General features: G+C 35.8%; 1 protein-coding gene across 1 annotated transcript in view; it reads right to left on the bottom strand.

Moving 5' to 3' along the window:
* Nucleotides 1–1793: 1793 nt before the first annotated feature.
* LOC138158870 (solute carrier organic anion transporter family member 4C1-like) overlaps nucleotides 1794–23136 on the bottom strand; it is a 122636-nt gene continuing 101293 nt past the window's right edge. The window contains exons 10-13 of the mRNA XM_069085172.1: nucleotides 22081–22271; nucleotides 18726–18790; nucleotides 17241–17378; nucleotides 1794–6403 (exon numbers count right to left, since the gene is read on the bottom strand). Of these exons, the coding sequence (XP_068941273.1) occupies nucleotides 6243–6403; nucleotides 17241–17378; nucleotides 18726–18790; nucleotides 22081–22271 (555 nt within the window). The 3' untranslated portion in view covers nucleotides 1794–6242. The remainder of the gene's footprint in view (nucleotides 6404–17240; nucleotides 17379–18725; nucleotides 18791–22080; nucleotides 22272–23136) is intronic.

The following is a 23136-nucleotide window of genomic DNA, read 5'->3' on the forward strand; positions in this document are numbered from 1 at the left end:
AATAAAACAAAATTGACCACTGTGCAATAGAATGAAGAAGCTTGGCCTTGGAAAAGAGCTGAGAAAATGAACCTCCTTTCCTTCTTTGAAGAGACAGAGCACTACTGGTAGCTAATATTGCATATGATCTCCAATATGACTATTTTATTGGTTGGTTTTGTCAATCTGTTCTTCCATACCCTCCCTTTTTTAAAATTTCTCTTAAGAGATGTCTTGCTTTGTAAAGCTATATTCAGAAATTATGTGGCATACAAAGTATATCAATAAAAATATAATTTATGAAAAAAAATATCCCTGATTGCACAGTCCATTGCCTGCAAGCTATGCCTTCAATGACTATCCACTTTGATTGCTCCTTATCCTGGCTATGTCTGCCATGATTTTTATAGTCTTAAATTTTAAACTACAGTTCATTACTGAATGTCATCTTTTTCTTTATAGATTAAATATGAATGATTAACAATCATTTGGTCAATGAAATATTTATAAAGTGCATTGTGCTAGGCACTGTTGATTCAAAAACTACAGTCCCTGACTTCAAGGAACTTACTTTCTACTGATGGATACAACATGTAGTCAGAAAAGTAACTGCAAAATAATGAGAGCAGTAATTAGAAGGGTCATCAAGAAAGACTTCCTAAAGGAGGTGACAGATATACTGTACCTTGAAGGAAGCTAGAAATCCGATGAAATAGAAGTGAAAAGGAAGTGAAGTCCAGGCAAAGGGGAAAGCCTTTGCAAAGGCACGAAGACAGAAGAATTGGGGAAATGGCAAATAGATCGTTTTAGCTGGAATTTTAACTGGAATGAAGAAAGCATGAAGGGGCCTAGTATAAAAAAAGACTGGAAAGCTAAGTTGGAATTTTTTATCATATAAAAAAAAAGAACAGAAGAAAAGTGAATGCCCACCAATTGGGGAATGGCCAAACATCGTGATATATGAATATATGGAAATATTATTTCAACAGAAATGATGGATATAAAGCATTTAGAAAATCTTGGGAAGAGTCATTGAACTGAGGTAGAATTGTAACATGGGAGTTTCTGGGCTCCAGGCTCTAGCAGCTTCACTCTGAATCCCGGCAGATAGAAGGACAGAAGCAGATACATGATAAGGCATTAATTTACTTTATTCTTCCCAACTGTGGCAGTTTGGGAGCTGGTGGGGGAGCTCAGCTCCTGCAACACCCACCTAGTCACTCTTCTCACAGGGGCCAGCAAGAGTAAACGGTAAGAACTCCAATTCCTACATAGGAGCACCTACTCCTACAGCATCACCTAAATCTCACTGGAGGCCAGTCAAAACAAGCACATGCATTTCATAAATCCCCACTTAACTCTCTTACTTTATAGATGAGCACACAAAAAAAAGGTAATTTGACACCAATAGCCTCACAAGTTTACATTAACTTTATCAATATCATGGTAATTCAGCACAGCACAGGCACAGTGGGCTGTTTACATGCTAAATACTTACATTATCTCAGTTATGTAATGATATGCAAGCTCAGTGAAATTGTTTATGGCCATGGAACTAGTATTCTAGTAGTTTAGAAAACAAAACCACCCTACATACAAGATCAAAGTAAGCATAATCAGGAAAAACAATGTTCACAATGGCCACAATTGTGCAAAGGAGAACAATACTGAATGGGCCTCAAAACTCTGATCAATAGGGTAACTATTTGTGATTTCAGAGGCCTGATGGTGAAACATGTCTTCTGCCTTCCAATAGAGATGTGATACACTAGTGTAACAAAATGAAGTACACGTTTTCAGATATGGCTAATGTGTTTTATTTGTTTTCCTTAATTGTACTTACCTGTTACAAAGGAGGAGAGTAATCATCGGAAAACATCAGTGGTGCCAAGAAAAAGAAAAGACTACAAATTAAACATTTTGAAAAGGAAGCCAGGAAATTTTGCAAGATTTTAAATACCAAGTGAGGTAGTTTAAATTTTATAGAGTTTAGGGGCAATGAAGAATTTTGAACAAAAGAGAGACACGTATCTGTGCTTTAAGGATTTTTTTTTACAGTTGTATGGATAATGGATTGAAGTGAGGAGAGATTAGATATAAGCTATTGCACTAGTCCAGGAGAGAAGTGTTAAGAGACTGAATGGACTAGGGGGGAGGCTAAAATGGGGAGGTGATGAATGTGTTAGGCCTGGTGGTATATGTTTGTAATTCCAATTACCAGGGAGGAGCTCTTGACCTTGAGAGTTCTAGATTGCTATAAACTATGCAGATAAAGCAGCCACACTAAGTCTGTTATTAATATGGTGAGTTCCCAGAGTCAATGGAGGGGATTGAGGGAGAGGGGATGAATCAACATGATTAAGGAGGGAGAGCCTAGCCTAGGTAAGATACAGAGTGGATCAAAACTCCCTGGCCAATCAGTGCCCATGAGTAGCTCCTGCACTTCCAGTCTGGAAAAGATGGGGAGACTCAGTAAGGAAGGAAGGAAGGAAAGAAGGGAAAGGGGAAGAGGAAAACAAAGGAAGAAAGATGAAAAAGATGTTACAAAGGTAAAACTGCTAAGACTTGGCAATTAACTGTATACAGCTTGACAGAGTAAAGAACAACAGGTAACTCCAAAGGGTACAAAACAAATCAGTGGGAGGATGTTGGTACATTCAATTGAAATACAAAGTTCTGAGATTGGGAAGATTTAATGGGGAAGCTAAAGAGTTCTGGTTTTGATATAAAGTACATTGTGTTCAATTATGTATGAAGTCCTGACATTCTAAACTGGTAGTTTTTTAAAGATGTTCTGCAAATTTACATGCACTTGGTATAAAATATTAAATTGAGTTTTCTGATTAAGAAAATTATGTAAAATAAACATCACAAAATATGGTGCTCGTTGAAATAAAAAGTATTTTCCTACAAGTGATCACTTCTTTATGGCTCCATTTTTCTATGAAAAAGATAATTTACCTCAATTCCATCTTTTTCAATTAATTATAAGAGGGATCTCTTTTTTTTTTTGGAGAGCAATTGGGGTTGTGACTTGCCCAAAGTCACACAGCTAGTAAGTGTGTCAAGTGTCTGAGGCCAAATTTGAACTTAGGTCCTCCTGACTTCAGGGCCAGTGCTCTATTCACTTCGCCACCTAGCCACTCCAGAACTCTTTTTTTATTTTATAAATAATTGTATGTATATTGATTCTTCCAATGAATTCTAAAGTGTAGTATTTATTAAGTTTAATACATTTGCTAATATATCAAAAACCACTGAACATGTCAAATGGTTTCCAAAGTAAAAAGAATATTTTCCATTTATAAAAAAATAAATTTATATTTATAAAGCAGCTTAGTTAAATTTTAATAATGTCGATTTCAAGTACACAAAAGTAAGAAATTTAAATAGTTGATTTTAAATAGCCCTATAATATAACCCTGCTGAATTTATCAACATATCAACATTCTAATATCTTAATCTATAATAAATTTAAAAGTTGACTTCCCAAATATTTATAATTTTATATTATTTGCATAGCTATAATAATTGTATAATTTGTACATATTAATTTTACTTCATATATTACAAACATCTCAGAATACCCAGAAGTCTAAATAATTCAATACTGCACAATTATATTAAAAAATAACAAGAAAGTAACTTCTGTATTGAAGTTTCTATTGAATAGTACGAAAAATTTCCTTTTGAAGGTAATTCACGACTTGCAATTCACAAGTCCTGAATTGAGATCAAAGATTCATCTGAGTGTTTGAGTGTTAACACTGCATTCGTCTAACATCACTGAGGAATGAAGTGTTTCACATAAATGAACTTTCCAAAAAACTTAAGTTTTCTCTTTTAAAAATTCTGTGTGTGTGTGTGTGTGTGTGTGTGTGTGTGTGTGTGTGTGTGTGTTGGGTAGGAGAGCAAGAGAAATATTTTTGGTTTCTAAAATACACTATATATTTCCTTGCTTTATGAAACAATATATACTAGATACAATAAAACATTTCTTGTGGACTCAGCATCTTCATTATGAAGATCAGTTAATGAACTATATTATACAGGACAGTGATGCCCTGCTAAACTATTGAGGTATATAGTAACATTTGCCCCTACCACAAATGATCTCAGACTTCTGTACATTTATGTTTCTCTGTTTTTGTTGCTATTGTTGTTTTTAAATCATTCTTTTGCCCCTTTTCCTGATGTTATTCATATTGCTCTCAGAATTTCTGTCAAGGTCTGTTATTTTCCATCAACAGGTGCAACTATTGCCAAACTTCTTTCTACCTTAGATATACTAAGTACTCTCCACTCCAGTAGCAACAGAGGACAGCATTTTGGCCTTTGACTCTGATTCAAAGTCTCTTTGGTGCTTAGGCCTCATGCTTGTTTCCCAGCTTCCTTTGCCCTGGCACTTTGGTTCCTGTAAATCTACATCCTGCTTAGTTTCCATGCTCTTTTTCTTTTTCTCTCCCTTCCTTCCTCCACTGTTTTCTGGTCCTCATGTAGTCATATGTGACCTGACTTTGGTTTGCCTTTCTGGCTCCTAACCTTCTGCTTACTACTCTCTGACATCTCCATATTTTTAATCATATTAATTTTAATTTCTTTAAATTTAATTTCTGCTTATTTGTCTGGCTTCTGAATCTTGGTTCTAGCCTCACATTTGATCTGGGTATTCTATTGGACTCCAGCAGACTATCAATAATGCTAATTCCCTATTCTAGCACGTGACTACTTGGTTCCTCTGGTCCTATCGTACTTCTGCACTCTGTGTACATGTCACCCCACAGTTCCATGGCTGACAGTGTTTGCCTCTAGAAGGTCTCCCCTCATTGCTATTAGAATACTGCACATCATAGGTGTCAAATAGATCTTGTGAGTTTTCTGAGTCTGGCTGCAATCAGATTAAAATGTAATTGGGAAATGTTTAACAAAATAAATTAAAATACAATGCAGTATAACGTTAATTTGTGGTTTTCTAAATCAAGGCATAACCCACAGGGATCCATTTCCATTTAAGTTTTGACACCACTGCTGTACATTATGGTTTCCTAAAAAGCAAAAGGTGGTAGGGACTGCTAGATAATAAAAGTTACTCATCAGTAGTATTATTGTATTCACAATTCTTAGTCAATAGATTCCATAAAAGGTGCTGAAGTTGGCCCCACACCTCAACTATGGAGCTTGAACATAGGCTTTGAATTATTTTCTCTGATTCTGAAAAAAGTCTTAATCCTATATTCTAAATGACTGAAAGTCTGATCCAGCCACACAAGGTCTTACTGTATAGTTTATCTTATCAGTGAAAAAATTTTACCTTTAATCACATTTTTCAAAGTGTGCTAAAGGTAGAATTTTTAATATTTCATCTTTAAGCAATCTATTTAATGGATACTTGCTATAGGTAAAGATTTGTGGTAAAGTTATAGGCACTATTTTGAGAGTTGTTTGGGAGGGTGGTAATGAGGAAAGAATAGTTTAAATGGCATTCCAATTTCATTAGTAATATCACTAAGGTGTCTCTTCAGGAATACTTTTAAAGCGAGGATGAACTTTGTATCTACTACTATACAAAAAAGTAGATAAAGTACAATTTTAAAATTACTCCCAATCCAGTAACTTGTTATGATAAAGGAGTATCTAGGATAAAAGTAGGAAAACTTGAAATAAAATATGACCCTCTAATCTTGTCTCCTACATAACAAATTCAGTCCTAGACCTATTTAAAAATAATGCTACAACTACCTGAAAACTTTGAATATGGCTTTGAATAGTCTAAGCTTTAACACTCTGAAATTAAAATAGTTAATAAATAATAATAATAGTTTTTACTTTCTTTAAGCTATCAGAGAAACTGAAGACTCCATAGCTCTTTTAAAATGGATTAATATTCTACTAAGTCAGTGCTAATAGTGTCAATTACCTTTGTTTACAATGCTTAGTTTGGAAATTAGTTTAGATAGATTGTCTTTGTTTTTATTTTTAGTTTAGAATTTCAGGCACCTAAAAATGAAAAGCAAGTATACAAGTTTCATACTTCAGGTTTTGGAGCTTTTGAGTGAAATTTAAAAACACAAGTATCTGCTTTCTTACTTTTGAAGATACAAAAGTAAATATTCATAAACACGTTAAAATTGAATTCCGTTGTCAAATCTTTTGACCATACCTAAAGTGTGATTTTTCCATTTGGTGTGGATAATGTTGCAATGGAAATTTGCAATTAAAAAATACTAATCATTCTGCTATTCAATGTTCTCTTCTTTTCTCTTTTATCCATCATGTCTTGTTTTGCTATAATCAGGTTCTACTGGGACAGAAGCCACGACTACATTCTCACTCTGGAATGTGACGTTAGTGCCAGAAGGAGGAGGCTTGTACAAGAAGATTGCAAGGGTATTGAAGAGGATGGTTAATGCTTTACAACCAACACCTGAAAAGAAACACAAAAAACAAAACCAAAGGTTTCAGTAACTTAGAACAAAAATGTATTCACTGTAAGTAAGTAATCGAGGATCTAGGTAGTTAAAAAGTTATTTTTATCCATTATGAGCTTTTGAAGTGAAAAAAGAAATAGTAATAAATACATATACAAATCTAATAAAGAAAGGAAATATACATTTATTAAGCAGCTGCTATGCACCAGTCACTCTGCTAAGCACTCTGCAAATCATAGCACATTTAGTCTAGTTCTCAAATTTTGCCCAACACAACTAAATGAACCTAACCTCCAAAACCTTCTGAATAAGTGGAAGAATGGGTTATCACAATTATTTCCTATTATATCAATATATATTATGTTTTCATAGAAAAAGAGAGTAAATATCCCTTGGGTCAATATCTAGCTTATACACTATAGCTTGCTATATGTGCAAATATAAAAAAGTTATACTTAACATAAAATATAAATCCCGACACCTCAATTGATATCAAATATAAATTTTAATTTTTTTTTCAAGATTTGTGACTTTCTATGAAAAATCTTTTCAGATTTGGTAGGGGAAAGTTCCTACATAAATATATCAAATTCAACATCTAGGCTTCTACTTGTGAATGTGGGAAATTAAGGCATATTTGATACAATTCAAAGAATCATAGATTCTCATAGGTAGCAAGGACCTCAGAGGTCACCTAATCTAAAATATACCCAAATACAAGTCCCAAATATAATATCCAGCTCTCATTTGAAGACGATCTGTGAAAGGGAATGCACTACCTCCCAAAGTAGCCCATTATACTTTTCAGCTGCTCTAATTACTTGGAACTTTTTCCTCATTTCACTCTTTTCAAATCCCCCCCATTCTCCTCCCCACACCCTGCCATCCTGTTCCTGATCTCTAGAGCTAGGCAAAACAAGTCAAATCCCTCTTCCACAAGAAAACTCTTCAGATCCTCTTCAGCTATTATATCCCCAATAAATAACTTCTTACTTTCACCAAATATCCCCATTTCCCTCAACTTGTCCTCTAGCATGAACACTAGGGACAGTTGCAACTTTCAATTGCCCTCCTCTGGATTGTCTGACTTTTTCAATATTCTTTCTAAAATGTGGCAATAAGAAATGAACAAGACGGGGTGGCTAGGTGGCACAGTGAGTAGAGCACCAGCCCTGGAGTGAGGAGGACCTGAGTTCACATCTGGCCTCAGACACTTAAACTAGCCATGTGACCTTGAGCAAGTCACTTAACCCCAATCGCCCTCCAAAAAGCAAAAAAAGAAAGAAATGAACAAGATTCTAAGTATATTCTGAGCATAAAAAAAGTAAAGCAGAATGAACAAACATTATCCTAGTTCTGAACAGCACATTTTTGTGAATGAAGCCTATTATTTGTCTTGTCTGCCATAACACAAACAATTTTGAGTTTGTAGCTCAGTAAAACCTTCAGGTTTTTTTTTTTCAGACAAACTACAGTCCAGCCCCTTCTCTTCTGCTTTATATGTGTGAGGTTTATTTTTCAAACTCAATTATACGATTTTATTATTATAGCCTGTTGATGTTTTCTTGGATATGCACTCTGCCAGCCAATGTGTTAGCTAGCCCTTCCTTCATAAAACTTTGATTTAAAAAATAAAGTCAGGGTAATCCTATTACCACAACATCTCTTGCATTTTTCCCCCTCTCATCAATATTATCACTACTTTCTTAGGTCAGGTCAACACTGCTAACCTAGACTATTGCAATCAATAAACATTTCTTAAGCACCTACTGTGTACAAGGCACTATGCTAAGCACCTCCTAATTGGCCTCTCTGTCTCCAGTCTTTGACCTCACAAAGCTATCTTCCATAGAACTGCTAAAATGAAAGTCCTAAAGGTCAGATCTCACCATCAACTCCAGCCTCCAGCTCAAAAACACAGACATTTGTCTGAGACAAAATACGAAACACTGAGCCTGGAATTTAAAAGCCTTCTACAATCTAGTTCCCACCTTCCTTTCTAGGCTTTATTTCTCTTCATTTATTCTCTATTCTAGTCAAATTCCCCTGCTAGTTGTTTATATATGAAACTCCCTGGTTGTCAAATGTACCTTTGAACAAACAATTCCCCATATTGTGAATACTTTCCTTTCTCACCTGAGGCTCATAAATCCCTTAGCTTCTTTCAAAGCACAGTACAAGTCAAATCTCCTACGTGAGTCCTTTTCTGATTCCTCATTCTCTATCACTTGAGATTACTTCATATAACTTCAGATTTCAAAAAAGGAAAGAGAAGTAATACTATTCTCTCTGTTTTAGGTACAAGTCTGACAGAAACAATTTTACTTAATTTAGCATTAATCTAATAGCCAAGATATCTCTGGCTTGAAAAACAGACAGAGACAGAGAGGTTCAAAATGGCACAGTTCTCCATACCCTCCAACATACCTCTCCCTACCCCCCCGACATACCTCTCCCTACCCCAAAATAATCCATACCTCTCCCTACCCCAAAATAATCTGAAATAACATTTTTAGAAGTCTTAAACAAGAAAAATCATGGCATGTAAAAATACAATTTTGATTTCACATTTCAAAATGATATTTACTACAGCATTACAGAACTGACATTTTCCTCCAGTATTCTTCAAGAGTAAACAAAGATACCACCTCCCGTTGATCAATATCTCAATATGTTCCCAAAGGAGGAGTGAATCATATCCGCATCAGAGGATGTGAAAGAGAAGACAGACATTGGATGGATCTATTTATGGCCTAATCACTCCAGGTAGGCAATATTCTTACAAGACAAGGTGTTCTTGGTTCTAAGTTTTGGTTATTATCTGTAATGCATTTCTCTAAGAAAAGCCTTTTGTACTCCATCTAACTCCCTTCAAACAGAAGTCGGAAAGCGTTATTTTTTTAGATCAGAGAAATATTATAGCTTGACATTTCTAAAGAAACTAAAAGGGAGGTTTTTAATATGCCTCCACAGTATATACTTTCTAATTATATATGTTGTTTCTCTTCCCCCACAAGACCCACCACAACCCCCTAGAATATAACTTCTTGGAGGGGAGGGACTACTCCCTTTATAAATGTTCATTGAATTGAAATTAAAAATAAAGGGGCGGCCAGGTAGCACAGCGAGTAAGAGCACCGGCTCCAGTGTCAGGACGACCTGGAGATCGAATCCCAGGCTCAGACACTTAGCACCCACCCAGAAACACCTGGCCGTGTAACCTTGAGCAAGTTACTTAACCCCAATTGCTTAGGGGCAGCCAGGTGGCTCAGCGAGTAAGAGCACTGGCTCCAGTGTCAGGATGACTTGGATCAAATCCAGGCTCAGATACTCAGCACCACACCCAGAAATAACTGGCCATGTAACCTTGAGCAAGTTACTTAACCCTGATTGCCTTAAAAAAAAAGAAAGAAATTAAAAATAAATATGTTAATCACATAGTAGGGCTGCAACAGGCATTTACTGAATGAACAAAAGGACACAATATAAAGTTTCGATATTAACTTTTTTTCTACATAGTCACATTATTAATTATTTTAAACATAAAACCTCATACTCAAAAAATTAATGATCTCATCATTTACAACATTATGATTTTCTAGAGATCTTTCCTTTTTTAATCATAATAGTATCCTTAAATTTATAATAAGCTCCTTCCACTTTATCTGTTACAAAGACATTTCATTATCTAATATGGCAGCAGTATGGTGTGTATAAAAAGGTTAAAAGCAGAGAAGAAGAAATAACTAAGAGAACAGAATTAGGGAAGCACTAAGCCAAGTTACTGTATTTTTTATTTTCTAAAAGAGTATAACCTAATTAAAATCAATGTTTGGGGCCAGAGCTAACAACTAACACTGCCTTTGCTCCCTCTCCTCTCTCACTTCTTCAGTATGCTAGCTATTTCATAGAAAGTATAAATAATATGCAACATTTGGTTAGTGGAGACATGGTTTGATCTCTAATATAATCAAATATGAGTAATCACAGACAATGATTTCATAGTGTACCATTCTATTAAATTTTAAAGAATATATTATTCAAAATTCTTCAATAGACTTCAGTGACATTACAGCATTTCCATATTTAACTGGATAATATTTTAAAACTTCCAACTACACTACTATTTTCAAGAAATATTATTTCTCACAATGATTTTAAGCCTGGAAATGAGAGCAAAGCATCATCCATAAGCTTCTCTGTCAGTGACAGAATAAAGAAAAGGCAAATAGAAAAAAAAGGGGGGGGAAAGGACGTTTTGAACAGCTGATTAAATTCTCTGATTTAAAGATTCTTATAAGGTGTTTCCTGCTCAATTTATTCAAACACTGATTCCATCACTTCTGTGATTCAGTTACTTATATCATTATAAGTTTGGACACATATAGTAATAAGTATTTCCCACAATGGGAGCTTGCTGGGAAAAACACAGATCCTTTGTCCCACTTACAATTCCTGTGGTGTTATGTAAATATCATAGACATCAAGATATCTGAGTTTTATTTACAGCTCTGCTACTACCTATCAAGTCTGTTTCTTTAACCTGTTTCTGCATCTGAAAAATGAGAATATTTGGCAATAGCTATCCATGTGCCAAGCTGATCTGGGCATGGATGGCTGAAGGTTAGAAGTGTAGAGGTGCATGAAGATGAATACTGTGTATTTGGGGGAAACAACATCTCCCCAGACAAAGTAACCAAAGTCCAAAAAAATATTTCCCTCTTTATAACAGGATGAACAAAAATGTTCCCATTTTCCCCCATCTTATGGATTTCTTGCCAATACAGAGAATTCTGATTTCTGAAACAAACCACCAAAAAAAAAAATTTCTCACAGGAACAAACTTGATATTTAGCAACTTCTATGACCCCAAGGTTCACATATTTCACTCTATTTCTTTAATACAGCAGAATGTCTATGTCCTCTAAATGAGCCCAAAGATACAGAAACCCGGTACATATCCTAAGAAGCTGGTCATTAGCAGCCAGCAGTCTTCCTTATTGCACTCATAATTTTCTTTTCCTTTCAGCTTATCTACTCACTTTATTTAATCTCCAGTCAAGCAAACCTGCTGGTTTTAACTCTCAAAAAAAAAAAGTAAAATATTTACATAAATTCTGGTCCACAGATAGATATGAAGGATAGCATGGAATGCCCCTAATAGAAGAGTATTAGAAATATGATGTATCAGGGCGGCCAGGTGGCTCAGTGAGTAAGAGCACCAGCCCCAGAGTCGGGATGATCTGGGATCGAATCCAGGCTCTGATACTTAGCACCACACCCAGAAATAACTGGCTGTGTAACCTTAAGCAAGTTACTTAACCCCAATTGCTTAAAAAAAAATAAATTTAAAAAAAATGTGATGTGTTAAACATAGAATGGGCAATCTAAGTAGCATAGCAGATAAACAGTTGGACCTACAGTCAGGAGGACCTGAGTTGAAATCCAGCCTCAGATATTTACTAGCTATGTGACTTAATTCCTCATCTGTAAAATGAGCTGAAGAAGGAAACGGCAAACCAATGCAGTATCTTTGCCAAGAAAATCCCAAAGGGGTCATGAAGAATTGGATGTGACTGAAAACAATTCAACAACAAACATAGAACAACTAGGAAAAAATTGATTGCCTACTTCTTCTCCTGCCCTCATCTTCCTGATTCCTTTTAAATCTCCATTAGCGACCTGGGAAAGAATAGTTGGCAGTGGAGTCCACATCTTACCGAGGCTGGGACTTAGCCTCTTTGTGTTTTTGTTTTTGGTTTTTTGGGACAGGGAATCCTTTATTCCTGCTATCCAGTTTCTATTCTAAGTCCAGTTGGCGAGAGTCTGGGATTCCTTAAGAAGACTTCTGTTTTATTATCTCCATTAACTATAGTGGGTAGATTAGAATTTTTCTGTCAGAGTTGCTGGCTTCCCTGTGAAGAGAACTATTTAGGCATCTTCTCCTTCCTTACCTATGTAAGATATCCTATCAGTTTTTCCTTAGCTGAGCTGTCTGGCTTACATAGGGGCTGAATCTCCCACCCCCTATAAAAAATGTACACCTATGCTCCTTATTTGTCTTTTGAGTATGTGTCTATGAAGGGAACAGTGCTATTTAGTAAGCTCCAATGAGAGAAACCCAGTAGCCATGTGAACTATTCTCTTGAGACTTAAACAGATAAGATTATACACTTAGCAAAAAAACAGCTAGATTGTAATCTTGATTTATTTTTGTAGAATGCTCATGTGTGAAATCATGAAAATGCTTCTTTTGTTTTCTTAATGTAAAAGTGTGTGGGTGAAGTTGAGGAAGGATTTGTTGTATTTTCATCTGGGCCTGTTATTGTTTTATGAACTGAAATGGGAGCCTTATTATGAGCAGAAATCTTTCTTACCTCAGCTGGAGCAACCCAGAAAACAAAGAACTGACCCTTTCCCTAAAAAATACTTGTGCTATCAGCATCTCCTTGCACATATACAGCTTTGTTAACATTAACTAAATTAGTTGTCAATTTTAGGTGTCAATTCTAGCTCTTCCAGGAAGAAGGTATTTCTAAATGTCTACATTTTAAAGCTCAACTTGGGCACTTAGGGTGAAGAGCAGAAAATAGAAGAATTGGAGGGGAGGAAATTTCTTTCTTCCTCATCTCTTCTGAGATATTGCTGCCTTGAAAACTAAACAAAGACGAATTCAATATTACTGCATGGGATAATACCTGAACCATGAGAAATTAGCCTTGAGTAAATTAAAGTCCTTGGGAGTCAGGTTTACAAAACATGTAAAGGTGTTATATATCTTCATGATGATTTTAGAATGGATTGTTTCACTGGATGAAAGAGAAATTTTTAAAAGTTTCAAAATTTTACTCAGATTTCTTTTCTTACACAACTATGAGAGTTGGGAATAATAGAATATAGAATTTCTCTACTTAGCTCTTATGTGATAGACAAATTTATTTCTTTATCATATTTCCTCAGGATGAAAAAAGTATTGTTGTTCAGTGTAGAACTGTAAATTGTTTTTAATTATGCTAAAAGAGTTCTTAAGGGAGAAAGTAATAACTTCAGACTGCCCTGCCCACACTTTACAAAGCCTTGGTCATTTATATGTGCTGCCTTCACCTAATTGGAATAAAAGCTCCTTGAGGGTAAGAGATTGTCTAAATTGCTTTTCTTTGGAATCACCTACCACAGTGCCTGGCACATAATAAGTGCTTAAGAAATTATTTTTTAATTCATTCATTCATTGCTTTGTTATGTTCAAGTGATGACCTCATTTTTCTGAAACAATTAAACTTTCCCCAATGTGACCAATTATATTTGTTAAATAAAGAAAAATATTATTTTTTGTGTTCTAGAGATTCCAGGCCTGTATACTACATGATATTTCAAAAGTGTTTGAATAAGATTTCTTTTTTTTTGTAAAAATGTACAACTGTAAATGGACCTTCAAAATCTCATGGTTCTACCCACCAATCAGAGAAACAATGAGTGGTGATAAGATAGAGTACAAAGGACAGATGGAATCCTGCAGAATGTTGAAGTTTTCCCAGTAATGAACTTCCTGGGGCCTGGTGGAAAAATCAGAGGGATCCCAAAAGCTGAGTAGCCAGGTGCTACAAGAGATTTCTGGAGGAGATAAGGACCGAGGAAAAGGGATAAGATGTGTCTGGGCTTGAAATAGAGCTGAACACCACCCCCACAACACCTTCTGTTATTAGCCTCTGATACTCAAACTACGTAAATCAACTGGTAGCAACAGCATGGCAACTCTGACCAATTGTTGGTGACTTGTCAGAGTACTGAGGAACAGAGGGATAGGACACTAGAAAAGGTCACAGTGTAAAAGTTTTCCGAACATGTGTAATGGGAATGGGAATTTAAATCCCTTGCCCCTTAACAGACTAAATGTAATCACATGGAGCCTGTGGTGGGAGGTGTTTGCTGAATGGGTTGAGTAGGAAGGGTGGAGCAGAGATGAAAGGAGGCTGGGAATCAGAGCATTTAGGGCAGGAGGGAGGAGAGAATGCAGGCAAGGAGACAATTAGACTTTTGAGTGTTTGTGGGAAGGCTTTGGGATGGTGCTGTGGATTGAGGATGGATTCCTGCAGTGATAAGGTGTATTAACTTCTTTGTTGCTATGATGGATTCAGTTTTCTGGTGATGGAATTCAGCTTTCTGGTGTCTGAATAAATGTTTTGCTTCTGTCTTCTATATAGAGAATCTGTTATATTTTGAAATTCAGAATTATGCTGGCATATTCATAGTCACTGTTGGTGCTGTGAATATTGCCTTGGCAATACAACATTTTAGAACAGTGAGAAAACTGGGGAAAAGGGTGGGAGAGGGATTTTAGAGGGGTGTGTGGATTGGAATTTGGGAGGGTGGGAGAAGAGGATGGAGAGGACTTTTGGAAGGGTATGGGCATTGGAGATTGGGAGGGGATAGGAGAGGACTTTTGGGGGGTAAGTGAAATGGGGCTAGGGTAGAGTGAAAAATAAGATAACAAGGATAGGGTAAAAAGAGAGACTGAGAAAGAAAATAGTGAGTAAGAATAAGCTGGAGGGAAATTCACAAACAGTAATAATGATTTTGAATCTCTCTGAGCTGACTAAGAACTGGAAATTGCAGGGATCCCCATTGATAATGGAATGGCTGAACAAGTTGTGGTGTAGGGTTGCAATGAAGTGCTATAAGAAATCATGAGCACAATGATCTTAGAAAGACATGGAGAGATCTGCACAAAATGATGAAGAGCAAGGTGAATAGGCCCAAAAGAACATTGTATACAGTAACAGTCATATTGTTTTAAGAATGACTTTGAGCAACTAAGTTATTTTGACTATTATAAAAATATTTACACAACAATTTTCTTGTATCTTTGGAGGGAAGAGTAAGTTGTACGTGGTAGATTTGCTGTTTCATCTTTTTTTTATTGTGCTGTGTTGCAGAATGTTTGTTTTGTTCCATGAGTTAAAAATAAAAAATTTTTAAAAAAAGAAATTGCACACATGATAAAAAAGGGTGGATTATATGCCATTAATTTTGAATAATTGGATATGATAGTCATTGACAATTAAACATTATATTCTAATTATGGGTTATTGATTGGGATTAGATTATTTGTTATTAATTATTGTTGGCTTCTATTATTGGTTATCAATAATGGTTTGTTAGTGATTATTTATAATTGTGGATTTTCAATTTTGGATACTGTTTCTGAATATAATAACCCCTGATTTGGGATTAATATTAATTTTCAAATAATCCCTTGATATTTATTTTTCCTTGAAGAAAATTATTTCTTTTTTTTTTTTTTGGAGGGCAGTTGGGGTTAAGTGACTTGCCCAAGGTCATGAAGAAAATTATTTCTCCCTGCTATGGGCACAAGCTCCTTGGGGCAAGGGGGTCCTGACTCACATAATCAAAAGCCTTTTACTTAACCTACTTTCTAGTCATATAATGTTAGGGAATAGGTCAAAGGAAATGAAAACGACAGACCACTTTTATACATTTAGATATAATGAGCCTGTTAACAATTGATGTTGTGTAAAGGTTTTCATCCCCAGAAACTAGAACCTCCATTCCAAGTCATCTAGTAGAAAAGAGAAACACCAGGTACCTCAGCCGCTAACATTTTTTAATAAGGTTTTCAAGCTGGGAACCACAGAACCCTCCCTTTGAGATTCTATAGGCTGAGAATGAAATAGGAGAACAGAATAAATATGCTAGCCTACAAGGTAAGATGGGTTCACTTTGGCTTGTTGGACATCAGTTTGCAGTGTTCAAACCTGTATCCAACAGAAATATCTTCTTCTAACAATACTCCACTTTCCTTCCTAAAGTAAATAGCTTTCTCTAATGAATAGCCTTAGGACATATTCAATTTCACCGTCTATCCTTAAACTGACAATGATGGAAATATAGGGATAAAATAATTTCCTTACAAAATCAACCATTTTGTAATTGTTTTCTAATTGTATCCCTGACTTGCATTCTAAATTATAATAATACAGTGGATTTTCTAACCATGGCAGAGGGGTAAAGAGAGAGGGATATGGTGGACTGAGGAATCTGTAGACTGAAATAGAGGCAATTATTCTGATTTTCATAATTTTTAAAAATTGCCTAATATAAATAATGTCATATTAAATTTAAAGAATTTTGTTAATTTTTATTTTCTCCTCACAGAACTCATATTAACAGCATAGGGAATGCCAGGATCCAACAAAACAAAATCATCAAACAAACATTGAACCAGAAGGTCTCTGAAGTTCCTTGAAGTTCTAACAATCTTTGGATCCATGACATTTATTCTAATCTGTTCTTAATTAATATTGCAAGCTCATCATTAACCAATAGTTGAGTCGGTCGCTTTATGATCTTTTAAGGTTATGAATTTCTGATTTAAACTGCCAAATGTATCTTCTTAGGTCAAGAACATTGACAGCTCTATTATGCAATCACATCTTGACCCTTTTCTGATATTTTAATCAGGGTGTTATAGTTCATTATAATCAAGATATTATAGTTTATCAAATTAAATACTACTTGTTTTATATTCCTCTGCACATCAAGATAGTCTTCAAATCTCCACAGGCAAGAATATATTTAATAGTATCTCTAGTACTTAGAAAGCAATCCATTCTTGGTAGGTCTATTAAAATACACAATACAATTTTGGCAGTGATCAGAAATTGACGAGCATGTCTACATATGCTAAGATTTTTTTTATATTAAAACCAACTGATGCTCTATCGTTACTATAAACAATATCACATTGGAAGCTGATCATTCATAATTGCCCCAAACAAACCAATTGACTTTTTGTTCAAAGATATCATTACTTACTTATTCCTACTAGCATGAAGGCCATTCTGATGTTGTCATATATCCAGCAAGCTCCTCTAATTCCACATTGGTTAATGTCCCAAAGAGTGCAAGAACTGTCTATTGCAAAGCCAAATACAATTGGTCCAGGAATTGTTCCTATATGTGGGATAATATGTAATATAATATATGATATATATATAAAGAATAGAGATGGAATATGGTTAATTTTTTCTATTTGTATGTATACATAAAACATATTAATTACAAACATTTTACATACATGTATACACACAGTCCATCAACCACAACAACCACTCCTATCTGCTACTATGTCATCAAACAACTAAGCTTTGAGCAGCCTCCAGGGGGCACTAATGTCTCAATAGATGTTATATATTTATGACCTGGAGCTGGATCAGTGTCACCTAGGCAGTTTAACATATCTAGATCTCTCCTTATAATGCCTCCAGCAAACTTTTAGTATTTTTCTCATTTTTTCTTGTGTCAATCTTACATGTAGATCCTTCTATACTTCAACTGTATTACTTTCAAATAGAGACAGAAAAGGGATAAGATGTGTTTCATTGCTACAAGCGTGGGGAGCCTATGGCCTCAAGGCTTTCTAGGCCCTTGGGTGCAGCCATTTGACGGAATCCAAGTTTTATAGAACAAATCCTTTTATTAAGGGGATTTGTTCTGTGGAGTTTGGATTCAGTCAAAGGGCCACACTTGAGGACCTAGAGGGCAACATGTGGCATCAAGGTCACAGGTTCCCCACCCCAGAAGGAATTCTCCTGTGAGGAAACTCCCTTTAACAGTGTTCAGCACTTGCTCTGAAACATAAGAGTTTTAGAGAGTTGTCCAGAACTAAGAGAGGACAAGTGACTTGCTCAGGATTACATCACCAATGGGTGTCAGAGGCAGGACTTGAACCCAGTTCTTCTGGGTTTCAAAGCCAGATCTCTATCAACTACATCACCCTGTAACTCTAAAAAAATTTGAAATTAGCTACCTTTTCCACAACCACAACTAAGATTCTCTTTTGTTCAACCCAGATCTAGCTACCACTGTACAAAGGAAAGAATTATTAGAAAGGAAATTAAAATAGTCCATTTGCTGCTCCTGAATAGTTAAAATTGTATGTAAATAGCTTTAAAACATCATTTAAGGATAAATTTTTCATCATATTTAATTAATCTATAGATAGTTTTCTTATATTTCCTTAAACTGTGTCACATAAAAGTAGCATATTGGTACACATAACATGAACATTTCTCAGAATTGTTTGACTAGTTTTAGATTCATCAGTTTAGTGGTAAAATTATTCTAACATTCTGATATTTTATATCCTGAAAGATTACAAATTCTTCAATCTTGATATGACAACTTCAATCATCCAAAATTATTTATTTTTACTATATAGCTTCTTTGGTTAATTTTTTCCTTAGTGTCTAACATAACTAACATGTTAGTAATCTTCCAAAGAATTAAAAATATGCTTACCCAATAATCGGACCAAAACAAACTGTACACCAAGGGCTAGGGAGCGTTGATGGTTATTTACACACCTAAAAATAATAGTCAATGGTAAATAGTTACAAGAATATTTTAAGTTATAATTATATGTTGTAAACAGAAATCATTCTTTAAATCACTTTTACCCATAACAATAAATTTCTTCATGGCAGATTGGATATTTTTTAAAAAGAAGTGAAAATGAACAAAATAGCTGTGAATCTATTTCCATTTTGACACACTGTAATGGCAATCAAAGAAGTAGTTCACACCTTGTTTCAGTTCAAGTTTCTTCTGAGTCTTGCCCATGATTGAGAAGCAGAACTTGTGAACAACACAGGTTGTGAACCCTAGAACTTATGAACTGAGGAGCTAAAGACCATATATAAGGAGAGGCCCAGGCTGAAGAGAGCAGAACTGAAAATGGAGCTCTTGTGGTGAAGGAGAAAACTTGTGGTATCCCAGTACTCTGTGTTTGTCTGTTCAGTCTGTGTTAATTTTTGTTTGTGTTACTTTGTACAGAAGCCCTGGGACCTTACTGGAAGCCCTGAAAGAGGATTTTCTGGTTGTCTGTTTACAGAAGTCCTGGAAGAGGGTTTTAGAGGTCCTGGGACTTTGCTGATGATTTGTATTGACCTCTTAAGACCTTGTTTGTGGGTCTGTATTGATTTCTATACTGATGATTTGTGTTTAGTTCTCAGACCTTGTTGGTGGGTCTGAGTTGATTTCACAAGTGGATAGTGAATTGATGATGGTGCCAGCAATGTGCATGAATATTATTGTGCCTCTGTTAAGCTTTGTCTTCCCAGAAACAGGAAGTGGTGGACTGGATACTGTAAGCTTCAATATGGAACGGGAACTGGACAAGGAACTAACTGGAAGAAGAACTGGACAAGAAACTGGGAGCTGCCTGCCTTTGAACCCAGGTGACAGTTGTGTAGATTTGGGCAAGAGCTGGGACTGTGGGAGAAGAACCATAGAAGCTGAGAGCCAGCCTCAAGTCAAGATGAAAAGATCTCTTCTCGGGTACCTGATGCTGACAGAGAAGATTATGATTTACTATGACCTAGAAGTGGAGAACTTTGAACTTTGTACTTTATGTCCCTTAAGGATGATTGAATTAAGGACTTACTAAATGATGGAGTCACTAAAGGAATGAGTTACTAAATGATTGTACTTTGTTTAAAACTATGTGGCCATTTTGGTGAAAACTATGTGGACATTTTAGTGATAAGTTGTTATGTCATAACATTGTGAATGCTATACTTGATTTCTGTGAATGTTTTGCCTTAATTTACTGCTGAATAAATAGAGAGTTCCCTATATTATGTAATCAGAACTTTGGAACTGTTCACAGCAGCAGTCCTCTGAAAAGGGGCTCATACTTGGCTTTATACACATCTGGGCTAAAATAGATAAGAAATTAGTGCTTACTCTTTAATTCAGATTTTTAATAATTTATATTTACCAAATCAATTTTAGATGAGCCTACAGATATATTGCTATATTTCATTTTCATGACCATTATTTCCACAAGACAACAGCACTGTTAATTTCTCAAAAGGTGTTGAGATCATCAAAAAAAGAAAAATTATAAAAACGTTAACCATATTCTTCAGTTAAGACTCCACCTAAGATAATGTTGATTGTTTACTTTGAATATTTTACCCTCCAAATTCTCCATTCTAAAACATTTTTTTTTATAGCAATCGGGGTTAAGTAACTTGCTCAAGGTTACACAACCAGTTATTTCTGGGTGTGGTGCTAAGTATCTGAGCCCAGATTTGATCCCCAGGTCATCCCAGCACTGGAGCCGGTGCTCTTACTCACTGAGCCACCTGGCCACCCCTCTAAAACATTTTTAAATTTCATAAAGCTAGCAATTATATCAGTATTATATAACATGATTCAAAAGCCTCTGAAATCTAAAAATTATCCAAAAATTACCAAATGTCAAGTTTCAAAAAGAAAAAAAAAACTGAACTATGTTTACTACCCTCTAACAGGATAGAGTGAATTTTAAAAATTGAGAGTAGGATGCTGTGTGATGATGGCAGGAGCATCTGAAATCTCAATGGGGAGCCAAATACTCCTATGTGTTAAAGGATATGAGAAGTAATTATCCTTAGAGAGAGTGCCAAGAAATGTACTTAGGATAAAGATAAATTTCAGTAATCACCAGAACATAGAAAAGATTTTAGATTCGGGTGGTAAAGGGGATCCTAAAGGTCATCTACTCCACCCTTATCCCACACCACCCCCCACAACTCCTCTTTTTAGAGATGAGAAAAATGAGGCCGAGAATGCCAATGATTTACCCAAGTACCTACACAAGCACTAAGTGACAGAGCCAAGATTCAAATTCTGGTGTTCTGACTCAAAATCCAGTTATCTTTCCTCTGAGTAAGGTCTCTGAGGGCATAACAGAAAGGGATAACAAAGGGGCACTATTATGCCCTGGATAGAATGCAGGATTCAGAGCCAGAGGGCCTATTTTTGAATACAGGATCTGCCTTTCACATCTTTGTGTCTGTGGGCAAATAATTTCATCTAGCTGTGCCTCAGTTTCTCTGTCAGGGAAGTGGGAAAACAGGACTAGGTGACCTTCAAAAATCTCTTCTATCTTGGGATCTATGATTCTCTGTAAGTTTCTTGAAGGAAGAAATGGTATTTTCGTCTTTGTGTTCCAAGTGGCTTAAACTGATGATGATTTGGGGCGACCAGGTGGCGCAGTGAGTAAGAGAACCGGCCCTTGAGTCAGGAGAACCTGGGATCAGTTCCAGCCTCAGATTCTTAATACCCACACAAAAAAACTGGCCGTGTAACCTTGGGCAAGTTACTTAACCCCAATGGCTTTAAAAAAATAAAATAAGATTTTTTTTTTAAATGATGATGATTAGTAATCACCATAGATGGGATGGGAAATACACTGTAGAGATGGCAGCAGCAGCCATTACTAGTCCCGCAGCTTTTGCTTTCATGGCTATCACAACTCCCCTAAAAGTACCACCCTACCCCACCAAAAGAGCTGACAGTATTGATCTTGCATGCTAAATGGCAGTTACTTAGGACTTGGCGGTAGGCTAGATGAGGAGTGTGACAGTGCCAGGAACAAGGGGTGCCGATTGGTGGGAGGGGAGGAGTGTGTGGCACAGCCTTTAGCCATCCCATACTTTTTCTGGTTCTGGGTGTTGCTGTACCAGAGGTGCAATGGGGTCAACATTTTTTTCCTTCCTTCTGATTTTAGCCAACATTTCTTCATATGCACATTTAACATTTAGATGGCTTCAGCTTTCAGGAAAAACTTCATACAGGATGGTGCAGATGAAGAAAAAATACATACCGAAGAATAGCTACAGTAACTGGAGTACCAGCCATAAAGGTAAAAATAACGGTAATGAAGAAAAAACCAAGAAATAGAGGCAAATTTGTACAGCGGGTTTCACACTTCCCAGCTTTGGCTTCAAAGCTCAAACTTTCCGCAGAAGGCATCATTTGTTTTGTCCTTCCAATACAGGAACAGTTGTAGTATGCCTGCGAATATCGTAAACAAAAATATCTTTGCAAAACTTGAAGAAATAACTGAAAATGTATTTTTAAAAATATTTGCAATATTAAAAAAAATTACAGACCAGGTAACTTACAAACATGAAAGATTATCTTTATACCAAATCAATCACTCATGATTTAGAGAAGTAACAAGAATATTAAGATTGCATGAGAAAGAAAAATATACCAATTTTCAGGGAAAGAAATTTATAAAGTCTGTGATCTATGCTGATGAGCTTGTTCCTGTGAAAATACTAGAATATATCAAAATACTAGAATATATCATTAAACTTATGATAAAGTGGACACCTAAAAAAATAAATGGGGTTTACAAAAAGCATGATAGCTTCTTCTGCAATAGGTCATGTTTACTTTTTCTGACTGAGTAGCTAAATTAGTAGGTCAGGAAGATGCGTAGATACAGTTTAGTGGTAGTAGCAGTAGGTGGTTAACATTTTAGAAGCTAACATTTTATATAGCACTTATGTGACAGACATAATGCTAAATGCTGTACAGCTACTACCTCATATGATGCCTACAGCCACTCTTGGAGGTATGAGCTATTATTATCCCCATTTTACAGATGAGAAAACTAAGGCAAATGGGGAATAAGTGACTTGCCCAGGGTCACACAGCTGGTAAGGCCACATTTGAAACCAGGTCGTGTTGACTCCAGGCCTGTTGCTGTATCTACTTTGCCACAAGGTGACCAAACTAAAATTCAATTTACCTAAATTTTAGAAAAGTATTTGATAAATGAGCTCATACTTACCAAGAATAATATGAGATATAAATTACAAGAAAATCCAAGATAGATTTGGAAATGACCAAGTAGAGGACAGACTCAAAG

The sequence above is a fragment of the Petaurus breviceps genome, unplaced genomic scaffold (assembly GCF_028583685.1).
Source record: "Petaurus breviceps papuanus isolate PSGF00001 unplaced genomic scaffold, PetGlider_PUasm1.0 175, whole genome shotgun sequence".
In the NCBI taxonomy this organism is placed as follows: Eukaryota; Metazoa; Chordata; class Mammalia; order Diprotodontia; family Petauridae; genus Petaurus; species Petaurus breviceps.